Source organism: Watersipora subatra, chromosome 3 (assembly GCF_963576615.1).
Source record: "Watersipora subatra chromosome 3, tzWatSuba1.1, whole genome shotgun sequence".
In the NCBI taxonomy this organism is placed as follows: domain Eukaryota; kingdom Metazoa; phylum Bryozoa; class Gymnolaemata; order Cheilostomatida; family Watersiporidae; genus Watersipora; species Watersipora subatra.
In genome coordinates, this window is record NC_088710.1 from 74,119,099 (window position 1) to 74,144,364 (window position 25,266).

General features: G+C 39.8%; 1 protein-coding gene across 1 annotated transcript; it reads right to left on the reverse strand.

Annotated features, from left to right (window-relative positions):
- Window positions 1–213: 213 nt before the first annotated feature.
- On the reverse strand, window positions 214–25,118 carry LOC137389825 (S-adenosyl-L-methionine-dependent tRNA 4-demethylwyosine synthase TYW1-like). The gene is made up of 12 exons (XM_068075953.1): window positions 24,115–25,118; window positions 23,881–23,979; window positions 23,568–23,759; window positions 19,200–19,299; window positions 18,887–19,053; window positions 18,189–18,517; window positions 13,730–13,839; window positions 13,470–13,647; window positions 7,560–7,695; window positions 6,087–6,197; window positions 731–898; window positions 214–624 (listed from the first exon to the last, which is right to left on the reverse strand). Exons 1-12 carry the CDS (start codon window positions 24,316–24,318, stop codon window positions 382–384), a joined length of 2,037 nt encoding a protein of 678 aa, XP_067932054.1. The 5' UTR covers window positions 24,319–25,118; the 3' UTR covers window positions 214–381.
- Window positions 25,119–25,266: the final 148 nt, after the last annotated feature.

Here is a 25,266-nt window from a genome sequence, read left to right on the forward strand (position 1 = left end):
ACATAAAATATTTAGCTGAGTAGTGAGGTGCTCCTCAAGAGGTCACAAATAATTATCAGGCTAATGTGTATTAACAAGCTCCAGAGGCGGAGCAACCATTGATCATTGCTCTTTGAATAGTTATTCTATAGAAATATTTTCATTTTAAACTTTGTGTACATAGCAATAGAAGTAGGGTGTAAGTAAGAGAGAGAGAACATGGCAGTATTAGACTAGGTATTATTTTTGTACAGAGGTTATTTATATTGTGTTTATATCATACTAGTATGAATCATATGGGGACAATGAAGTCTTGTAAAAATATGAGTCAAGATATACCATAAAATGAATAAACTATTACACAAGAAACACAAAAAGTCAAACACTAAATGTATAATTATATTACCGAGTAGGTGGGGAGCCGGATAACACGCCCTCTATATGTTTGCTAGCCTGTTTTTTCCTATGAAACCGTGTCTCCTGAGGATCGAAGCCCCTTTCGTCTGACCCTATAACTGCCCAAGAGGGAGTCTTCACCATGTAATCAGATGAACCAAAAGTCACGCCTGTGTCCATGAACTTCTGTGTTAGCTTGTGAAATTTTTCATAGTCGATCCATGTCCACCACTCGTTCTCTACATAAAACTACAAGAAGCCGGGGTGATGCTGCAATCATGCATTTACATGACGGAGATGATTACAGATATGCATATGGACAAAAAGACAGGAATGGTAAAGGAAGACAGTCTACCTTATTGTGAGATATGAGCACACAATTGGAATGTTCATGTTCACAAGATACAGCATAGCCTGGTAGCCTCTCACAAAGTTGCTGGCAGAAGTTGACCACCTCATGATGCCACGGAACATTCTTCATTGTGAGGTCACTGGCTTTCGAGTCTCCACAAAACGTAACACCCTGTGCAACAGGCTTAATCGCATTACCAATATGAATTCCCCTCACTTGTTTTTAGCAACAGAAAATTACAGCAATATAGTTCTATCATTTATAATTTTAGCTTGTTAGGCAGTGCTTAAGGTAAAATGAAGGCTGATGCACACCGTGGCAGATGTTCAATCAAGTCGGAATGATTAAGGGTGACTCTTCATATGAGCAGTAGGCAATGTGAATGCATTCTGATGGCTGCAAAAATTCCATTCAAAAAGTAGAAATACGCTCAGTGAACATGAAATTGTATCTAGTGAGAGATTGTAACGAGTTGATTACCACGAGGGCCACTTATGCAGGCATTGTGAGTGAGCTGATGAGCTAGGAAATCTCACTGTAGTCTGGCTTTAATCACACAAGCCTGCAATGTTTTCTCTTGTAAACACGACAGCACCACAAGAGAGTTATTAATGGAAAATTGTGAACAATCAGTCTAATGAACACCTTTATTGAGATTCATTTTGACAGGAGGTTGACACCTAAGACTTCAGACAAAGCTAGATACAATAAGTATCGCAGCTATTTCTATCAGTTAGAATCATCAAAAATATTATCAAACTAAAAATGTTCAACGAATGAGCCAAAATGAACAGTAAGGTAAAAAGAGGAGAATATCTCAATTAGAAACCTGAAGACGGGCATGACTGGGAAATAAAATGGAAAGTGAACACTGTAGATTAAGAACCATATTTACAAACACAGAAATGAACACGTGTTTGATATAAGAACAACAATGGGCATTCGAGGCAAGCAATACATCTATTGATTAGGTGAACTGTATGAGGGAGGGCAGGAACCAACTTAGTAGAGGTCAGATGTTGGTGAAGGTGAAACAAGGGCCAATCAAGTATACAATATGCCTAAGCCAACACTGCCATATGATGCCTCAACCAACCCTACCCATATGATACCTCAACCAACCCTGCCATATGACGCCTCAACCAACCCTACCCATATGATGCCTCAACCAACCCTACCATATGATGCCTCAACCAAACCTACCCATAAGATACCTCAACCAACCCTGCCATATGATGCCTCAACCAACCCTACCCATAAGATACCTCAACCAACCCTACCATATGACGCCTCAACCAAACCTACCCATATGATACCTCAACCAACCCTGCCAATATGATGCCTCAACCAAACCTACCCATAAGATACCTCAACCAACCCTGCCAATATGATGCCTCAACCAACCCTACCCATAAAATGCCTCAACCAACCATGCCATATGATGCCTCAACCAAACCTACCCATAAGATACCTCAACCAACCCTGCCATATGATGCCTCAACCAACCCTACCCATAAGATACCTCAACCAACCCTGCCATATGATGCCTCAACCAACCCTACCCATATGATACCTCAACCAACCCTGCCATATGATACCTCAACCAACCATGCCATATAATGCCTCAGCCAACCCTGCCATATGATGCCTCAACCAACCATGCCAATATGATACCTCAACCAACCCTGCCATATGATGCCTCAACCAAACCTACCCATATGATACCTCAACCAACCCTGCCATATGATACCTCAACCAACCCTACCCATAAGATACCTCAACCAACCATGCCATATGATGCCTCAACCAAACCTACCCATAAGATACCTCAACCAACCCTGTCATATGATGCCTCAACCAACCCTACCCATATGATGCCTCAACCAACTCTGCCAATATGATACCTCAACCAACCATGCCATATAATGCCTCAGCCAACCCTGCCATATGATACCTCAACCAACCATGCCAATATGATACCTCAACCAACCATGCCATATAATGCCTCATCCAACCCTGCCATATGATACCTGAACCAACCCTACCAATATGATGCCTCAACCAACCCTACCCATAAAATACCTCAACCAACCCTGCCATATGATGCCTTAACCAAACCTACCCGTATGATACCTCAACCAACCCTGCCATATGATGCCTCAACCAAACCTACCCATAAGATACCTCAACCAACCCTGCCATATGATGCCTCAACCAACCCTACCCATAAGATACCTCAACCAACCCTGCCATATGATGCCTCAACCAAACCTACCCATAAGATACCTCAACCAACCCTGCCATATGATGCCTCAACCAAACATACCCATAAGATACCTCAACCAACCCTGCCATATGATGCCTCAACCAACCCTACCCGTAAGATACCTCAACCAACCCTGCCATATGATGCCTCAACCAACCCTACCCATAAGATACCTCAACCAACCCTGCCATATGATGCCTCAACCAAACCTACCCATAAGATACCTCAACCAACCCTGCCATATGATGCCTCAACCAACCCTACCCATATGATACCTCAACCAACCCTGCCATATGACGCCTCAACCAACCCTACCCATATGATGCCTCAACCAACCCTGCCATATGATGCCTCAACCAAACCTACCCATAAGATACCTCAACCAACCATGCCATATGATGCCTCAACCAACCATGCCAATATGATACCTCAACCAACTCTGCCAATATGATACCTCAACCAACCATGCCATATAATGCCTCATCCAACCCTGCCATATGATGCCTCAGTCAACCCTGCCATATGATACCTCAACCAACCCTACCAATATGATACCTCAACCAACTCTGCCATATGATACCTCAACCAACCCTGTCATATGACGCCTCAACCAACCCTGCCATATGATGCCTCAACCAACCCTACCCATAAGATACCTCAACCAACCCTACCATATGATACCTCAACCAACCCTGCCATATGATGCCTCAACCAAACCTACCCATAAGATACCTCAACCAACCCTGCCATATGATGCCTCAACCAACCCTACCCATATGATACCTCAACCAACCCTGCCAATATGATGCCTCAACCAACCCTACCCATAAGATACCTCAACCAACCCTGCCATATGATGCCTCAACCAAACCTACCCATAAGATACCTCAACCAACCCTGCCATATGATGCCTCAACCAATCCTACCCATATGATACCTCAACCAACCCTGCCATATGACGCCTCAACCAACCCTACCCATATGATGCCTCAACCAACCCTGCCATATGATGCCTCAACCAAACCTACCCATAAGATATCTCAACCAACCCTGCCATATGATGCCTCAACCAACCCTGCCATATGATGCCTCAACCAACCCTACCCATAAGATACCTCAACCAACCCTGCCATATGATGCCTCAACCAAACCTACCCATAAGATACCTCAACCAACCCTGCCATATGATGCCTCAACCAACCCTACCCATATGATACCTCAACCAACCCTGCCATATGACGCCTCAACCAACCCTACCCATATGATGCCTCAACCAACCCTGCCATATGATGCCTCAACCAAACCTACCCATAAGATACCTCAACCAACCCTGCCATATGATGCCTCAACCAACCCTGCCATATGATGCCTCAACCAACCCTACCCATAAGATACCTCAACCAACCCTGCCATATGATGCCTCAACCAAACCTACCCATAAGATACCTCAACCAAACCTACCCATAAGATACCTCAACCAACCCTGCCATATGATGCCTCAACCAACCCTACCCATATGATACCTCAACCAACCCTGCCATATGACGCCTCAACCAACCCTACCCATATGATGCCTCAACCAACCCTGCCATATGATGCCTCAACCAAACCTACCCATAAGATACCTCAACCAACCCTGCCATATGATGCCTCAACCAAACCTACCCATAAGATACCTCAACCAACCCTGCCATATGATGCCTCAACCAACCCTACCCATATGATACCTCAACCAACCCTGCCATATGACGCCTCAACCAACCCTACCCATATGATGCCTCAACCAACCCTGCCATATGATGCCTCAACCAAACCTACCCATAAGATACCTCAACCAACCCTGCCATATGATGCCTCAACCAACCCTGCCATATGATGCCTCAACCAACCCTACCCATAAGATACCTCAACCAACCCTGCCATATGATGCCTCAACCAAACCTACCCATAAGATACCTCAACCAAACCTACCCATAAGATACCTCAACCAACCCTGCCATATGATGCCTCAACCAACCCTACCCATATGATACCTCAACCAACTCTGCCAATATGATGCCTCAGCCAACCCTGCCATATAATGCCTCATCCAACCCTGCCATATGATGCCTCAGCCAACCCTGCCATATGATACCTCAACCAACCATGCCAATATGATCCGCAGAATAGATTTTAAGCAATTCAGCCCAGACTTGAGTTTTATGATTATGAGGTACTACTGTTTATTGTTCGTAGGGGTTAAGAAGCTGACTGGCAATTTGCCAACGTGCATGACGAGTCATAAGACTATGAAAGTACGGATCCTATTTGAAGATACCAACAAAATATGTTGAAGCTGTATCAAGAATTTAGGCGGAAAAGCAGCCGAGGAGGCATTAAGTGGATATATAATTAATATATAATTAACACATGGGCTATGATCAAATCTTTATATAGAAAGTGCTTCTGGCAATTAGGAAAATTAACGAATCAGATACAGCCCTTCCTGCAAAGCTGTGTACACACTTACATCATCGTGACAAACTTGTTTCCAGAATGATAGTAAAGGCTGGTTCACACTATATCGCCATATCTTGGCGTTGATGCCCCAATACTTTGGTGATCGTCGATGATAACGATGTTCACACTATCACAAACCCATCCGTTTTTGCATCAGTGACGCAGTGTTCTCATTTTTCTTCTTAAATTTTCACGAAGAAATCTCTTTGTTTCTTTGCTGGAATCAAATACTATCATAAACGAAAATAAATCACACTATCGGCGACCGCGAATTACCATTGCCGAAATAGTTCACAATTGAAAGGTGGTAGTCGATGCTCGGCAAAATATCAGGAAGATTTGACAGCTGCAAACTTTCCCGACGTGTTCGCGTTGCTTCGTCAATGCTATCGGTTTACGGTTCATATAATCGACGATGAGGAAAGGAAAACGCTGACCTACTGCGATATAGTGTAAACCAGCTTTAAGTGCAGGTGTTACCACTTCTAGCAACTAGAAACGATTGCTTTTAAATTACATGTATTTGTGGGTATAGCGCATCCAAGGTAAGGTGTTACAGATATTTTCATATTTGCAGTAGAATTTGGCACTCACCTTAACTTCTATGAAGTCAGGTTCTCCGAGTGAAACGAGTCGTGCATACTCATCCAGTTCCTCCGTGTTGAAGGATTTCACTAGAGTAAGTCTGTAGACAGTTCGCTGGCCCTAACAGGAATACACATAAACAAGATGGCACCCAGTTGTGAGAGCACATGGAAAATTAGCTGGTCATTTGTAACAACAACAATCAGCTTTTTGGGCATATTATTAAAGATGATCCAAAACAGTTGTCTTCATGAAAGTGCAGTAAAAGTAAATGGAGAAGAAAAAACACATAACCTTGAACCCCAAATCTTCATTCGACTGCGTTAATGGTAGAGAATGTCTGATGAAAAAACTAGTAATCATTTAACCTTGAATCATATGAAATCTTCAAGAGACGCATTATGAAAAATCTGATGAGCCAGTTGTGTGGCTAGAACTGTGAAGAAAATCGGCAAGCGTAGACATACTAGAAATTCACACGATATAGCCGGGTTAAATGAGTTGTGACCAGCCAACTCAGCCACTCAGCCACTCAGCAAGCTAATATCTGGCCTACAAATAGATATGTTGTTAAAGCTAATCAAAGTAGCTAAAACAACCATACTTTAGGTAGCTCTAGTTGCAATACTTTCTGGAACAGAACACTAGGGACGGTTTACATCCATTCTCTGCGAAACCACAACTGTTTTTTCTTCATGTTTTTTTCTGTAACAGTACACTCCTGATTAGCATTTACTGAAATAAGGTCATTCACAATAGAACAGGCAGTAGTGAACCATTTTAGAACTGTGGCGGAATATACAAAAAAGGTAAGGAGCAGTAGATAGAAGATATATAAGAGGTAAGGAGTAATAGATAGAAGATATATAAGAGGTAAGGAGTAGTAGATAGAAGATATATAAGAGGTAAGTAGTGGATAGAAGATATATAAGAGGTAAGGAGTAGTAGATAGAAGATATATAAGAGGTAAGGAGTAGTAGATAGAAGATATATAAGAGGTAAGTAGTAGATAGAAGATATATAAAAGGTAAGGAGTAGTTGATAGAAGATATATAAGAGGTAAGTAGTAGTAGATAGAAGATATATAAGAGGTAAGGAGTAGTTGATAGAAGATATATAAGAGGTAAGGAGTAGTAGATAGAAGATATATAAGAGGTAAGGAGTAGTAGATAGAAGATATATAAGAGGTAAGGAGTAGTTAACAAGCCAAGGTGAATGATAATTTTTCTAGACTAGTATTCAGGCAGTCTGGCGCATTGCAAGATATCGTCATGTGTAATAACTATGTGCACAATTATTCTTTGATGTGAAAAGGTGATTGAATGGTGCAGCTGGTGGCGTGCTTGGCTGGGAAGTCAAATATCTGAGGTTGATTTTCGAGTGGCGCATTTTTTTGTCCCAGCGCTCTTAGCATGGCTTCGGATGAACAGACACGGCTCTTATCGTAGTAAAGATTCAAATGGGTCACCTTAAATAACTCACCTTGTTCTTGAGATGTCGCAGGCTGTCAATAAACCTTTCCCAAAAGTCAACAAACAGAGGCCGATCTATTTTCTTCAAACTTTCCTTGGTGCTGGCATCCACACTCACATAAAGTTGTGTCACAGGCCGCATGTCTCTGCAGTGAATTGGAATGAAAAACGTAATCCAAATAAAAACACTGGATAAACAATTTGTTAAGAGGCTGATCGTACCACACAAATATGTTGCTCTTTAGTATTTTATACAGACGCATTCCAAGCATTCCTCTCTCAAAATATATTTCTTTATAAATGGCAATAGAACTATATGTTGATCTAATTCTCTCCATACATAAAACTATAATATGTTGATATATTTCTCCATACAGCTATAAAACTATAATATGTTGATATATTTCTCCATACAGCTATAAAACTATGATATGTTGATATATTTCTCCATACAGCTATAAAACTATAATATGTTGATATATTTCTCCATACAGCTATAAAACTATGATAGGTGGACGTTTCTCAAGGTACATGTACTAATAAACTATTGCTGCAAAGTTAAAAAATTATGTGAGCAAACAACTCCAAATGAATAATGGATAAACCAGACAGATGTCTTAAGGCGTGGTCACACCAGCACCGAACCGACGTAGGATCGGTTCGAAGGGTGGTTCGGTTCGTGGCACATGTCACACGGCATCCGAAGTCACTTCGCTTCCTAGATACCATACGTATAGAGACAGGACACGGTTTCATTAGTAGTTTTTATGTACTTGAGTTAAATATTTCTATTGTAAACAAAAAACTTTGAGGAACAATTATAAATTATAATTACACAGCAGATTTATCAGAAGATCGTTCAGCTGCTCAAAATAAATCACTCGATACAAAGATTTAGCCAACCCTTCCCATCAACATAATTATATTTTTTATTAACATATTAATGTTTTTTATGCTGAGTACATAACAAACAAAAACAGTCTTTATCATAGACTGTGGTTTTACATAAATAAATCAGTCAACGATACTTCATCAGGATGAATATGACACATTACTTATATTCTACACGAAAGAAAATCACAACCATTCTCTTACATTTATGCAAAACTTAATTGCAACATCTTACATTTATGCAACACAATCACAAGTCCGAGTGAACCTTGTCGCAAATTGCTTCATGTTGTTTATTTAACGAAATAAAAGTATCGTCCCATTTCTTTTTTAATTTTACTCACACGCACGTAAGGAGAAATGTGATGCGTGCTCGCTAGAATTCTAGAAATTTTAACCAGCCAATAAGAGCAAGGGTTCGGCCACGAAATTTCGAGCAGGACTGAAATGGTTCGTTTCGGCCAGAAATGTCTTCGGCCGAACTTTTTACAGCTGAGAGCGATGTCGTTTTGCGTCATTTAGTTCGGTTCGGCGCTCGTGTGACCACCCCTTTAACTGGTTATCACAAACTGATGTGAGAATCGCAAGCACCTGCAGCATGTGGCTACATACAACCAATCATTAAGTACGTGGTAAAAATAGTTTCAGTGATCTAGAAGTGTAGAGCAACCACCCCCAGTAACATATAATGTGAAGAAGTATACATAATGTAAAACAATGTATAATATTGTGTACAAGTACTGCTAGCACTGCAGCAACAGTACAAATGTACAACTGATTGCTTTGAGTATTAAGAGCTATTAAAGACAGAATGAGATGATAAGGAACTAAAGCTATTAAAAACAGGATAAAGTGATTAAGGAACTCAAGCTATTAAAGACAGGATGAGGTGTTTAAGGAACTAAAGCTATTAAAGACAGGATGAGATGTTTAAGGAACTCAAGCTATTAAAGATAGGATGAGGTGATTAAGGAACTAAAGCTATTAAAGACAGGATGAGATGATTAAGAAACTAAAGCTATTAAAGACAGGATGAGATGGTTTAGGAACTAAAGCTATTAAAGACAGGATGAAGTGATTAAGGAACTAAAGCTATAAAAGACAGGATGAAGTGATTAAGGAACTAAAGCTATTAAAGACAGGATGGGATGATTAAGGAGCTAAAGCTAATAAAGACAGAATGAGATGATTAAGGAACTAAACCTATTAAAGATAGGGTGAGATGATTAAGGAACTAAAGCTAATAAAGACAGGATGGGATGATTAAGGAACTAAAGCTATTAAAGACAGGATAAGGTGATTAAGGAATTAAAGCTATTAAAGACAGGATGAGATGATAAAGGAACTAAAGCTATTGAAGACAGGATGAGGTGATTAAGGAACTCAAGCTATTAAAGACAGGATGAAGTGATTAAGGAACTAAAACTATTAAAGACAGGATGAAGTGATAAAGGAACTAAAGCTATTAAAGATAGGATGAGATGATTAAGGAACTTAAGTTATTAACCCTTTAGCGACCGCGCGGTTACGATAGAAAAACCACTAGAGTACCAGGCAATAACTGGCGCGATTTGAGCTTTCGACATGACCGCATAGAAACTGCAGTAACTTACAACAAAATTGTGGCAGTTACATAAATTAGTATGCATAAGCTGAGAAATTTCTCTACAAGCTGATGCTTCTTCTATGTAGATAACTCGCAAATACCAGCAAAAATCTCAATTTGCTGAAGCTATGAAATTTTTATTTTTGTATGTCATTTTTAATTGTATTTTTCTAATTGATATAAGTAATTGACAATGTTGTACAAATGATACTTGCATAGAGTCATATGTTCACAACAATTTGCAAAAAAACTGATCGTCGAAGAGCATTGAACGCGGAGTTACAAGCTCCGTTGCAATGCAGGAACGCCTTTCGAAATTTTCAGCGTGTGACCCTAACAACCTGCGAATAATGGAGGTGCGACATGGTCGTCTAAACTTGGCTATAACTCGCATGCAAATTCGCATGGAGCTGTAAATGAATATGCATTTGAAAGCTTAGAAATTTTTCAACAAACAGCCATATATTCCCTGTACATCGACTGGGAACACTTTAGTCACAAGTCAGATTTTACGAAGTTGTCACCCCTCTACCATGAAATTTCGATAACAAATACATTTTTAGAAGCAATATCTCTGCCAAAACCGGTTCATGATAAGCATATGCATGGTGTCATATGTTTACAAGATTTTGCAAAAAATGGGTTGTCCAAGCGCATCAAAAGTTGAGTTAGGTGCTCCTGACGAAATGCTACGAAATGACCTACGAAATGCTCATGACGCCATGGCGATAAGCAGTGCAACAGTTACCGGACATGGCCCCTCAAACTCTGCTATAACTCTCGTGCAAATTGACATATAACTGCAAATGAATATGCATCTGAAAGCTGAGATATTTTCCTACAGACTGAAATATTTTCCTCCAGGCAGCTTGCAAATACTGCAACTTCAGATCTATATATTCAGTTATTATTTTTTACTGTCAGATTTATATGCATTTCTTGAAACTATAGATTCATGTAACAATTTTGCATATAAACTGATCGCATGGATGCATGTGTGCTGCAGCAAAGATTAACTGGTTGTGCACAAGAAGAATTGAGTGGTGAGCCTGTATTCACACATTTGGTGAAGCAGCAAAAGACAGGAAGCAGCATTTATTATGAGCAGAAATGGCAAACGATGGAGAAATCCTTCTGCCATATGGCAGAACAATATGAGAACTGAACTTTGTGATTAGATGTGGCCCTGAAGAGGGCCGTGGGCAACAAATACAACATAACATACCAATGCACAACAACTACAATATATCATGACATTTCAGCAAATGTATGTACAATAGCTAGCAACACAGCGAAACATTTGCATAAACTAAATTATTTTAAATACAATTTGGAAATTTATCTAGCATGGTAAGGATCAAAACATGGTTTGCACAAAGGTACTCCACATGCTTGGCATTTAAATCTAGTTACGTCTCGCTTACGGGTGTTGTCATCAGCTCGCTTTGGGCAGCGCCTACAAATTCTATATTTAGCTCGTTTACTTTTTCCTGGACTATTTAGCACTAATCAATGAGCGGAAGAAGTTGAAGCGCGGGGAACAGTGTTTTTGCAGCAAGATCCAGTGTATTCAAATATTTGTTCAATTAATTTCTGTTGAAACTTTAAGTCAGTTATTTTACAACCGCTATGGATTCTATAAACTATGGCTGCATTGTACACACAAATATCTAATAAATGAAAAAATAGTTTTTTGTACCATTTCTTGGTTTTACGCGCAGCGTTATAATAATGCAAATTTTGATCAGATTTGTCAACTCCTTCCATGTATTGGTTGTAATCCAAAATAGCAGCTGGTTTGCAAACTTTATCCCCTTTTTAGTTTACTTTGCATGTATCTACGACATCCAAGTTTTTATGCATAGTTGAAATTACAGAAATATATTTCTTATTTCTCCAACAGCCAATCATACTTTCTCCATTAGAAAAGCTTGTTGTTTCACCTTTTTTAATAGCTTTTCCATTGCAAACTTTCAAATCTTTAGGAACACCTTTTCTGTTTGCACGCAGAGTTCCGCAAACATGAGTGTTATTTTTAATAAGTTCAGCTGCTAACTCTGGCGAATTATAATAATTATCCATATATAAACAACGACCCGAATTAAGCAAACCATTAATTAATTTCATCATTATGTTGTGAGTGATTCCTCTACCAGTTCCTTCGGCTTGTTCTCGCTCATCACCAATGTACACAGACAGCTTGTGCACATAGCTAGAGACAGCATCGCAGAGCGCAAATAGCTTTATTCCAAATCTAGATCTTTTAGATGGAATATACTGCCTGAAGCTGAGCCGTCCTTTCCAAGCCAGCAAGCTTTCATCTATAGACATAAATTTACCAGGCAGCAAAACAGAAGATAACCGATCAGATATCATGGTTAAAATATTTCCTAGCTTGAATAACTTATTGCCAGCAGGGTTTTCCGAAGTGTCAGTGAAATGCAAACTATTCAAAACCATTAAAAACTTATTCCTCGAAATCATTTTACTAAACATTGGCGTTGATATTAACGGATTGGTAGACCAATACGACAACAAAGTAGGCTTCTTGACAATACCCATGAGCAAAACTAAACCAAAAACTCGCCAAATATCTTTGCCATCGACAGACTCCCATGCATCGCCATGTTTTTGAAGGCCATATCTATTTGTTTCGTTAACTATAACATTCATGATGGCCAATGTAATAAAAAGCTGTAAATAATTGAAAATACTTATCTGTCCAGTAATTCGACTTTGTACACCTGCCAAGCTCTCATCAAAATGCAGTTCTTTCGGTTTTAGATCAGCTCCTCTTTGAAATCCGAAATTACTCCCTGGTTCAACGTCGGTCGTTTCACTCTCACTTTCGCCATCAGATTCACTCTGTCGATCTTCTTTTTCAGTTTCATCGTCTTCCCCACATTCTTCTGACATGAAATCCTTTTCTTCACTTTTGAACCAGTCGATATCATTCTCTAAACAAATTTTTTTAGCCGAGCTCAAATAATCACGTCCGTCCATGTTGATCAGCTTTCCATAAAGAAAGATCAAATCTTTACAACGTGTTCTTTTTGCACATGCGCATAAAATTTATTATTTATAGCCTCAAAACAGTAGTAAAAAACTTACTGAAATTGCTCAAATTTTTAATTTTAATTTTTAACGTTGTTTTTAAAATAAATAAAACGTTTTAAAAAAGGTCTATCGAAAACAGCAAAAATGTCGGGTTTGTCGGTTTTGGTACGCTGAGACATTGCTCGTAAACCAACAAATGTCGGTTTTGGAACGCAAAGGGTTAAAAACAGAATGAGATTATTAAGGAACTAAAGCTATTAAAGACAGGATGAGGTGATTAAGGAACTAAAGCTATTAAAGACAGGATGAAGTGATAAAGGAACTAAAGCTATTAAAGATAGGGTGAGATGATTAACTATTGAATACCTGATAGCATCAGGGAACTGGGCGTTTGTGACAAGGAACGATGAAATGTTCTGAGAATGAAGCAAATCCACAAACTTGTTTATCTCAGGGTACATAATAGGCTCTCCAACTAAGGAAAGTGCACAATGTTGCACTGCCATTCCTTCCATTATCTTGTCAGGCTTCACACCAGGAACACCTAGGAAGAAGAAGAGTTAATAGTGTGCAAAGACTCACATGAAAAACAACACCTTTTCATGAACGGTGAAAAGAGAACTGACCTTTAAACTGATTAATCATGTTTCTGTGGTTGTCCAATGCTCCCTGCACGATCTCTTCAGCTGAATCCATCTTCCACTTCCATTCAGTACCCACAGGGTTTGTATGGTGCCTGTGAAGGAAATAAGAATTACATAGTGAGATATTATGTAGCAAAACAACTAATATCGCTTAATAGAGTAAGATTTGCTATTGGAATTCCCAAAATATCTCTTGATTGAATAGATGAATAGGGTCTCAACCTAAACGACAGAATAGTATTGAGAGTTAGCTATGCCTAAAAAGAGGTCAATGTAATCACCGTGTCATCATATACTATGCCTACAATAAAAATGAACTCAGCCAATGATGTCTTACAACAACAATAATTGCATAAAATGCCTTGCCTTTCAAGAGAAGGCAACTTTTACATGTCATTGAACTGATATGGGTAAACTACACGTATTAGTGTTTTGTTAATGAATGCGATTAGGTAATATTGTTATGGAGAAGATGTGTTGTCCATTATCTTAGTCTGATCTTGAATGTACAACAGACGTATCAACAGCAATAATAGGTTATGCTTGGGTTTGATATGGTCTTTTTTGGATAAGGATGTTTGATATGGTCTGCTCTCACCAGGTGTTAACTCCAGAAAAGTTATCATAGTACTATATATATAATTATTTATATAAATTTTTAACTGTATAATTATATACAGCTACAATAAAAAATGATTTGGTAATGATACAATTATACAAACTGAGAAAACCAAATAAAAATCATGAATATGTCGAGTTAATAATAACAATTAGTACCTACAGTAACTTTAATGCATTTAGTGGTTATGATCTGCAATAAAATGTAACATTACCATCTACTATGTGCAGAACGTACTGTAGGAAGTTCATACCTTCGAGACAGACGTATAACATTGAATTTAATTTAAATGAATTTTGCTTACTAAACACATACTTGAAGCTAAGTTTTAGTACAAATTGTATTTTATTAAACTTCACCATAATTATCGACTAACATTTTATCACCCAACTGTTTTCAGTTTTTTTTTCACTATAACTTCTAACGAATAACGCGACTTCTAATGAATCACTATGTTTCCATGATGCGCAGTGCTTCGGAGTTGCGCTATCTCCGAATCATGGAAACGGCGTCTTCGCACTGAAATCACTGCGCACTGATCAGTGCGAAGCCAGTGCAAATTCGCAGCAAAGAAACAGCGACTGCGCAGTGGCTGCGCATAGCTCTCATGCCGTGGATACGGATTCTTCGAAGGCCATACACTAGTACAAAGGTTGTTCTGCTAATCTTGTTTTTTTTTATTCTTCCGATCTTCTTTCACCTAAATTTAATTATGGTCTGCATTCACGAGGATGATGAGGTGATTACTTTCCTGGACTTTGTTATCGATGCCAACACATTTCGAAAAATAGGTGGCAAGTCCTAAATTAACGTATAAATAATATATTACTTAAAAATACTTATTAAAAGTATATTACTTTGTAAAAAGTGTGTTAAGGTTTGTAAAACCTTGTGAATGTGTATTGTAAATAAAAGTATAATGACGACAGAATAATAAAAAGACCGTTTATGACGTTCGGTATCCGTGATCGATTCTATTTCTCCATCAGGCGATTCGATTTATACAATTTCTCTTCTCTGGCTAATTTGCTGAAATTCTGAAAACCACTGTGCAGCATGGAAACGCACAATCCCCTCGACTTCGGAGGGGGGCTGCTTCGCAGTACTGCGCACCATGGAAACATAGTGAATAACGCGACTTCTAATGAATGAATGAATGATAGAGAGACAGATAGATAGAGAGAGATAGATATTTTCACAACGCCTAGAAGACATGTTGACTGATTTTTTTGTTCAGCAATTGTCGTGTGTAAAACGGTAATGTTTTCCCTTCAAAACCAGTAGTAAAGTTGCAGTTGCAATCCCTTCATACAGGAAGTCAAAAGGTCAGACAACTTCCCTTAAACTGCTAACAAAAATCCATTTCACTACAAAAACAACACTGGGTTTTTACCGAATTAGATTGAAAAATGTTTCAAACAAGTTCACTAAAAATTATAGTGAAAGCGAAGACAGAAACTGATAAATGATAAAATTTTTATGATGGAAAATTGAATTTCAGTAAAATAGTTAAAAATACATACTAAAACTTAGCTTTGTGTGTGTGTCTGTGGTTTGTGTGTGTGTTTATTAAGCTAAACCTATTTGAAGTGAATTCCAAGTTTTTGTTATACGTATGTCTAGCTCACACATAGCACACTGTAACATTACATGTTAATGCAGATCATAACCAATAAATTCGCTAAATATAGTAAAGTTACTGTAGGTAACTATAGTTACTAAGGTTAACATACTATTTTGTTACTAATTTTTAATGTACAGCAATTATATAAAATTTGACTATTTTTATAAGGGAATGCTTGCATTATATAATTATTATGGTTTCTATACCCCTACATATGATGTTTTCCCCATACGATGCCAACCCCGGAAAAGATCAAAATCATATCCTGAGGGTACACTGTATATATAGATATATACTAGCTAAGCGGGTAATAAAAACAGCTTATAAACAGGTAATGTAATGGCAGATAATGTAGTAGCCAATGACAATTGACAATGAAATTGGCTAATTTGAGTATCTAAAACTAGTATGTTGTTAAACTTGCTATAATAAGAGCCGTGAAGCAACATCATGTGACGTGAAGCATCACATAACGTTCGTTCACATAACACATCGTTACGTGACACACAACATCTTTATGCGTATTTTAACTGATGTAATGGCTATGTGCATAATTAATTCATTGTATTGCAAGTAGCCAGTGTGGTTTTGTCGGAAGATTGTCTGCCTGCAGACCCAGAGGTTCCGAGTTCAAATATAGTGCGAAGCGGATTTTTCGTTCCTAAAACATTATCACTATAACTGGACACACACGAGTGACAGAACAACAAACAGACAAATGACAAACACTGAGATTAATATATACAGTAAAACTCGGATAACTCGTCCTCGGATAGCTCGAACACATGATTAACTCGAATGAATTTGTTTTGTCCGTTCCCACACAATGATAAATTGCTTTAGATAACTTGACCTCAACATCATCAACTCGGAACAGTTTTTGCCCAACAGCTACCGAGACGGTTGTTATCACTTTAGAATATCACTTTATTCCAAGCCATAGAGATAAACATCAACTTTTAGTAGGTCTTAGGCGTCATTATTACCATCATCGGCAAAATATTTTCGTTAACGACTTTTCTAAAGGTTTGCAAAATATCAAATTTTCCCAAACATCCGCTTTGCAATGACTTTTTGAAAGCAAGGAAAAGCGAGGTAACCTTCGTAAAAAGTAAAAGTAAAAAAAAAAAGTAAACTTCGTAAAGTAAAATCGGCAAAATTGATCTTGGTTAAAATGCTCAAGAGAAAAAGATGTCTTTTTCAGAGCGTTTTAATCGCGATCAAGTTTTGCCAAGTAAATATTTGCTTGATCAAGTAAATACAAATCAATTTTCTGAGTAAAGACTTTTTTATTCAGTGGGCATTCAGTAGTATATATATAATGATAAGTATATGTGTATATCAAATAGATTTTGATGTCGTATAGACTTTCAAATGGATGTACAAAATCGCTTGAAGACAGGCTTGTAGCCTACTGACCATGCGGTGAATGTTTTATAAATAACGTTTTTCAAATTTTAATCTTAATTCAATCAAAATGTATCAAATTGCAAAAAATGTCTTAAGCAACCATCTTGAATTCTTATGAATTCATTTAACAGCCGATTTAATAACAAATGTTGCTATTTCAGGTGCTTTGCTTTGCTTAGGATTAAAGTATCATTATTCTACGATTGTAAAAATATTGCATGGCTCCCATAAAAATCAAAACCTGTGCAACATTCTGGTTTGGTTGCAGAGTTTTATATATTTTAAAACTACAAAACTCAGTTTCTACACAACCCAATTACTACACAGTTCAAGTACTATTAGACTTGTGTACTACATGACTCAAAGTACTACATGACTCGTGTACTACATGACTCGTGTACTACATGACTCGTGTACTACATGACTCGGGTACTACATGACTCGGGTACTACATGACTCGGGTACTACATGACTCGGGTACTACATGACTCGGGTACTACATGACTCAGGTACTACATGACTCGTGTACTACATGACTCGTGTACTACATGACTCGTGTACTACATGACTCGGGTACTACATGACTCGGGTACTACATGACTCGGGTACTACATGACTCGGGTACTACATGACTCAGGTACTACATGACTCGTGTACTACATGACTCGTGTACTACATGACTCGGGTACTACATGATTCAGTATATTTAGTTTCTGTTTGCTAGTGTTAATGCACTATTGTCAGCTTCATACAGTGTTAAAAACATGCAATACAAAGCAATCACTCACCTCCAACAGAACACACATTTATTGGCACAAGCCAGACTTGGAGTTGTCTCCATGCAGCGATGACTCTCTATTCCATAAAAAGTATGTTTATAACAGCCACCGCGACCTCGAAGCATTGATTTTGTCCATCTACAGAGCTTCACCCCGGAATGAGTTCCTACAATCTTATAGCCTTGTTTCTCTAGACTTTTTCGTATAGTTGGTGTAACCATCTCGCGCAAGACACTGCTGGTGTCATCATTTACAAGTGCTGGTCCCATGTCTTCGAGGTCCATGAGTGGCTCGGGGGGCTGCTCATCGTCACTGCTGTTGTAGCAATTACCTGCAGTCTAAAACGGAGAGTGAGCTTCAGCAATGGGAAATGATCAATCAACTAATTGCAGCAAAAGTTCTTACTTCCCTCCCTGAAATATTAATGGGAAATTCTCTTAACAGAAATCTCATATACAAAAAACATATAAATAAAGAGCGCGAGCGTCTGTCATTAGTCACCTAAAAGATTCAATAATTAAACATTAGTGGGTGCCAAAAACAGCCACTTGTTGCCCCCAACCCAAGAGTAACTTATCTAATAGGTAATTTGCTTGTCTTTGTCAAGAGTCACTTGTGCATTTCTCTGTATCTTCCTCCACACCTCTCAGCCTATCCCTTCCCTTCCCACTATAGAGACTCATCTATTGCTGTTTGAAATCACTCACCTCAGTCTGGGTATCATTGCTCCTACAGCTGCAGGTACCTGCTTTTTTTTCACAAGATGACTTGACAGCTTTTTTCCTTTTGGGCTTTTTTCGACGTCTTGGTTTATAACCGTGCGCGAGGGTAGACCAGAATTGCAATTTCCACTGTGTGAAGTCTTTCTGCAAACCTGCGATGTTAAAATATTGAAAAAAATGCATTGGCACAACAGCAACGCAGTGAACTGCCCTTGCCTTATCTACAGTAAAAATGATAAGATAACATACTGCCATGTACACTGTTATTATCTACAGTAATAATAATATGATAACATACTGCCGTGTAAACTGCTAGCTACATCCTCATCACAGAGAGTAACATCGAGAAACGATTCAGCTGACATCAGGGAAAGCCATTCATCAATATTCTTTGCCACCTAAATACAATATCATGTAATGCACATTTAACATAGAAGGGCATAACACCATTGCTTGTGTTATCACTACTTGTACTCCTTACTTGGAACTACGCTCACTCCTACTGGTACTACCCTCACTCCTAGTACTACTCACTGCAACTAGTACTAGTGCTACTCATTCCTACTAGTACTACTCACTGCCACTAGTACTACTACTAATACTACTCACTCCTACTAGTACTACTCACTGCCACTAGTACTACTACTAATACTACTCACTCTTACTAGTACTGTGAAGGATCCGCTGCGACCCTTTCCTGCTCCACAAAGAACTGCGCCACTTTGAGTATACAGCGCACCCTCAGAATACGATTACCCTGATATACGACTTTTTCACCTCACGAAGTGGAACATGATGATTTTTCCACCTTGACATACGAATCTTAATACACCATGAATTCAATAAAATTTACGCTAGAGTTCAAATTGGCAGTCGGTGTGCTTATTAGGTACGTCAAAATAGCAAAGACGCCAAAATGCTGTTCGCAGAAAACATTTTCACAACGCCTGAAAGAGACACGATGACCAATTTTTCTCAGCTCCTCATTTCTTGTATGAGAAACAGCAATATTTTTGCTTTAAAACTTGTAGCAAAGTTGGAGTTGCAATCTCTTTAAGTACAAGGTCAGCCAACTTTTCTTAACCTGCTAACAAAAATCTGTTTTTATGTTTTTGTATGTATTTTACTAAACTAAACTTCAACTTTGCAATAAGCCAAAATTTTATCACTTATTTATTTTTGGTTTTGTTGTATTGGTATTGACTTCTCATCTCTTGATGCTTGTGCCTGTCTTCCCTGACCGGCCTCGTCGCCTGTTCATTGCGAATCCGGTGAACAGTAGTCAGGGAGGGTGTACATATCTTCATAGAGACCCTCTCGGTCAGCCACACATTTTCAGAGACGGCAACTACTTGGCTGAGGTGAAACACTCAGTTCTCATGACAACTTTCTTTGCTGATGACTCTGGCACTCGTGTCAACTCCAACACGAGATATTTGATGGCAGCAGGAAGTGTGTTAAAGGGCTGGCTCCTTTACCGACTTAGTTCCCATATTTATTTGAGATATTTGAGCCATTTCAGAGCGTTCAACCCTTCCCACCTCTTCCAACTAGTCACAGCTATCTGGACTGGCTGGCGGCTCCTTCTAGCTCCTTGTAGGACACAATATCAGTCCACTTATTTCAGCTTGTGGTGGAGGTTCAGTTGCCAACCAGGTGTGACTCAACGCAAACATCCTTGTTTTTAGAAGCAAAGTTGCTCACGGAGTAAGCCTAGCTTTCTTTTCAGTGGAGAACCCATCTGCCTTATTCGAGACTGCCATGTCCATAATCTAACACACGGCCACAGGCTCGTCGTTCAAGTCTAGAAGGCCCTCTAACTGTTTCTCCTCGCCTGACTCTAAGGGCCTGCACTGGTTCAGAATTTCTTCTGAAGAGTCATTGAGCTTACATTGCTGAAACTCCATAGTGATAGGTTTGAAGTGCTGTTAATGGCTCGGTAAAGTAGTATCAAGAAAGACTTGAAAAAAAAAAGAAATTGCTCGTTAGCACTCCAGAATGGAAACGGCTGTTCCACAGCTAACTTTTGTGCTCGGTGCCTTTCTTCTGTTTCGGTAGTACTCCGCCGAAAGCTGACCTACTGGGTGTCAGCAACTGATGGGACTTGCCAATAGCCAGTGACCAGATCTAGGGTACTAAAGAAGTTGTTGCCGAAGAGGGATTCAAGGCTATTGTCCATTGGAAAAAGGGGTAGGCATTCCGCTGTCTGACTCCATTCAGCCAACGGTAGTCAACACAGAATTGCCACTTCCCATCCTTCTTCCGGACCAACAACACCGGAGAGCTCCAGGTGCCTCCAGCAAGCCAAATGAGCTTCTTGCTGAGGAGTTTGTGCACCTGGAATTCTGCCTCGGCCTCTTTCTCTGGTTCGAGCCGGTGAGGAGGTTGACATATACGTCATAAAGGGCTCCTTCAATGGAATAGAGAGCTCCACCACAGAGGTCTGGCCCTCGTGGCTTGGTAGAGTGTTAGCAGCCTTTCTAACCGTTCAAATTGCTCCGGCTTCGTGCAGTTCTTTTCCGTTGCTTGGAACATGTCCTCCAGATGGATTAACACCCGTCTCCGCTGTGCATCGGAGAATTTTGCACTCCGAGCCGTGAAGCCAGAGAAACGTGGTTCTTCATCCACCTGATAGCCCTTTACTCCCGTATACGTCGACCATCGATACGTAGACGTCGAAAGGAGCCGGTTTGGAGCGTTAAAGGTTGCTCTGTGAGCCTCAGGCATTGCGTCATTACGTTAGCTTATAGTCAGCAAGAATCCCTTGAGCAACCCTCTATCAGCCCCAATGGGCAGTAGTTCTGGATGGTAGCCCGACACAGAACAGCCATCTCAGTTCGGGCCGGCACCACCATGTCTCTCACCACCTGCACCTTGCTTAGTAACAGCAGCAAGGTCTATCCATGGAGGTGAGCGGTCGCCTGACACCATGGCCTGCTGAAACTCCATAACACACTGCTGAGCCACCAAAAATGGCATTCACAAAATTGGCATCTTCTCTGATGTGGCTTACCACAAAGACCTCTACAGTCTTTACATTCCAGAATCACATTGGCAACCCTGACTGTAAAAAGGCAGCCACGACCCATCAGCCGTAAGACCATGGCTGTCACTCTCTTCGCGAATGTTCCTGGTCTCCTGAAGAAGCCTGTCAAACATTTGTTTGCTCAACGAGTACGCGGTGCATCCGGTGTTGATCAGAAACTGGATAAACCGTCCCTTAAGCTTGCCTGGGAAGGAGTAGCTTGTGGAATGGGGCTGGTCTAGAACCTGTGCTCTGTTCAGCTCAACACCACCATCGCCTCAAGAGGCAAGGTTATCTCACTGGACACTCCTGAGTTTGCTCGAACAGACCTCTGCTGTGTTGGTTTGGTCCGGAGGTGGAGTACGTAATGGGCCTGCCCTGCTACTTTGAAGGCAGGCTTCCGGTAAGTTGCTAAGATGATAAAGATACCAAGTCCAGTCTCTCCAAGCCGGTATCCGAGCACACTCCTGGAACACAGCCTGGTGTGACTTACTTAGACACCGGCTGGGCTTCATCAGCCAGGCCAAGGCATCTGGACTTCAACTTTCCTACGGCCTCGTAGTAAATCCGAGTGGGTATGACAGGAGATTTCCACGTAACCCCATCATTTTACGTGGATATGGCAAAAGACCATTGAGTCACCTCCCCATTATGGGTGGATATGGCAGGTTGCCGCGTCACCTTCCCGTTCTGAATAGATATGGCAGAGAATCTCAGCATTACCTCTCTGTTATTTCTCTAAGCCTTCCCCACTGAACTCCAGCATGACTCTGCATGTCTGGTCAGCTGGCTGGAGCACCTTTTGTCGGGGTCTTGAACAGTTGGGGTGTCGCTGTACCCAGCAGCTGGCACTACTGTTGTGGTCCTTGGCTGTTTCTCCAGTTTGGCTGTTTTTTTACTGGAGCAGTTCCTCCGGATGTGCCCCTAGCCTCATGGCCCCAACGCTGAAGGGGTTTGACTGGCATAGCCTGTCGTTCCTCATGCAGCTGCTGGATATGCATTGTCAGCTGCTGCACTAAAAGTGCAAGTTAGCTGACAGTCCATTATTGAACTACTGCACTCTGCTCAGCTGGCCTCTTCTTTACAAACAGGGCTGCAGTTTGTTGACATTCTCAAGACTGAATCTGGAAGAACTTGGTGGCAGCTCGGCTGCACCGAACTGCCAATGTGAGGGTTGGCACAGCTAGTAAGTGCTGTTGCAAACTGGAGTAAACGGTATGCCCTTCTAAATAAGCACTATGCCTTTCCAAATAAGCACTATGCCTTTCCACATAAATGCTATGCTTTTCCACAAGTTTTGGCCAATTTCATCCAACCTTCACATTCATATGCTCCAAGCCTTCAGGCAGACCGCTTAAATTTTTGGTTTGAAAATTGTCTGGTTTCTGAGACCAAACCTCTTACACATGCACCAGCGGGCTATCTGATAAATAATAAAACAAATCCCGATTATCGCTGAGCTTGTTGCTAATTTATTATATGAAATTTGAGTTTTACACTCACAACTAATGGACTAGAAAAATTATGCAGCAGTTCAACTCCAACACATATGTATAGTACATATGTATGGTCCACATACAATGGTATCTTCCTTTTGCAAAATCAATAGCCTAAATACCTAGCCAGAGCTAATTTCGCTACCTTGCAGAAGTTCGAGCCATAGAGTGAGTTTCCTAACCCAACGACACAGTACTGGAGGCCCTGGAGGTAGCTTGATCCATAACGAAAATCTGTAGCGGCTTCACCAAGCCATGTGTAGAACCATTTGCAGTCATTGGCAGGAAAGCCATCAGTGTAGGTGGGAATGACAAAGACACAGTAATTCTTATTCACCTGTATACACGGGTAAAGCAAGAAATAAAAATTTCTTACCATTGAAGGTATTTAACCAATTAAAATATTTTTGATAAATTTGTTATATTGTATCAGCAATATGATGAATACATATATTTACCTGTTCAACTAAAGCCTCTGGTTCAAAGGTAGACAGATCTAGAACTAATGTTTGCAATCCAGCTGCTGTTCCTTCTGTCTCAAGTTCATGAGCAAAGGCCTACTTGAAATTATAATGGTTAAACAAACAAAGCTTTTCCTATCTACTGTTGATTACATGTGTTGAAGTATAAGAACATATAATGAATAGGACAAGAAGTATAACAAGTTTACAGAAATAAATGAGAGTTCTGACCTTGGATTGTCCTTTTTGAGTAGAATAAAAGATCGTGAGCCCTTTATCAGTGCAAGCAGAAGCGACTTGTCGTTTCCGATGTTTCCAATATTTGACACCCAAGAATATCAGAGCAAGAGCTGCTGCTCCAGTTACTAGAGTTGCTGAGCTCTTGGACGGCCGAAAGCTTTTAGACAACACAGGCATATCTAGTAAAAACAACATGACTTCAGCAATCAAACCCTGGACCTCGACAGGGTGTGTTTCAACTGCCCACCGTTGTACCTGGTGGAAAAAAACAGCTCTCTGAAGAGAGTAATGTGTGATTGTCACCAAAACTGCTCAAAGCTTTAGTTATCAAAACTGATCAAAGTTTTGATAACTAAAGTGATCAAAACTTCTAGCAAGCAAAACTTGTAATAAGCCGCCGAGCACAACTACCAGTACATGGTGTAATGCTGAGCTACTTAAAAGAGTGACAAAAGACCTGCCTTTATAAATACTCATGAGTTTTTGGAGAGTGATTTGGGTACAAGTAGGCTACTACAAGATGGCAAGGTTATTGTTAAGGTAAAAGTAAAACTCTTTAAAAAACATCTTGACTACGCAAAAAAATAAACGTTTGATTTTTCTTTTACACCTGACCTAACGTTTCATTTCAATCGTATTGTGTCAGAAGATAACGATCGACAGTCGATACTACTCAAAACATAAGCCTATATGAGTAGTTGAATGAAACGTGCAAAAAAACTTGCAAACAAATACGTTAATCAAAGTTCAACAATAAAGACGAAGTTATCTTTTAGCATTTATTAAGGTGATTCAACGCAATATTTTAGAACAAAAGAGAAGCTAAGATCCGAATTTTATCAGATTGAGACAGATTAACACCGTAAAAATTGTAACTATTAATGACCACATGTCCAGTTTTATAAAGACGAGTAATAATGCTCATGATATGACAATTAAACAGAAATATGAGCGTTGTAAACATCACGTATCTTAATAAACAAATATTGTACTACAGTAATAGATCTTTGTGACATTATAGTTGACTCGTTAGCATAGCCTGCAGTCGCAAACCAACGTTGGTGGGAATTCTCAAGCTATCGCATTCCAGAAAAAAAACTGTCTCGCTTATTAGTTATTACCCAATGCCCACGTGGTGAAGAT

Excerpts from the sequence above, each read along its gene's own strand:
- LOC137389825 (XM_068075953.1), bottom strand. The coding sequence starts at position 24,318 with ATGTTGTTTTTACTAGATATGCCTGTGTTGTCTAAAAGCTTTCGGCCG. Across the intron at positions 23,980-24,114 it reads CTCAAAAAGGACAATCCAAG|GCCTTTGCTCATGAACTTGA; the intron begins GTCAGAACTCTC and ends AATTTCAAGTAG. Across the intron at positions 19,300-23,567 it reads ATGGCTCGAACTTCTGCAAG|GTGGCAAAGAATATTGATGA; the intron begins GTAGCGAAATTA and ends TATTGTATTTAG.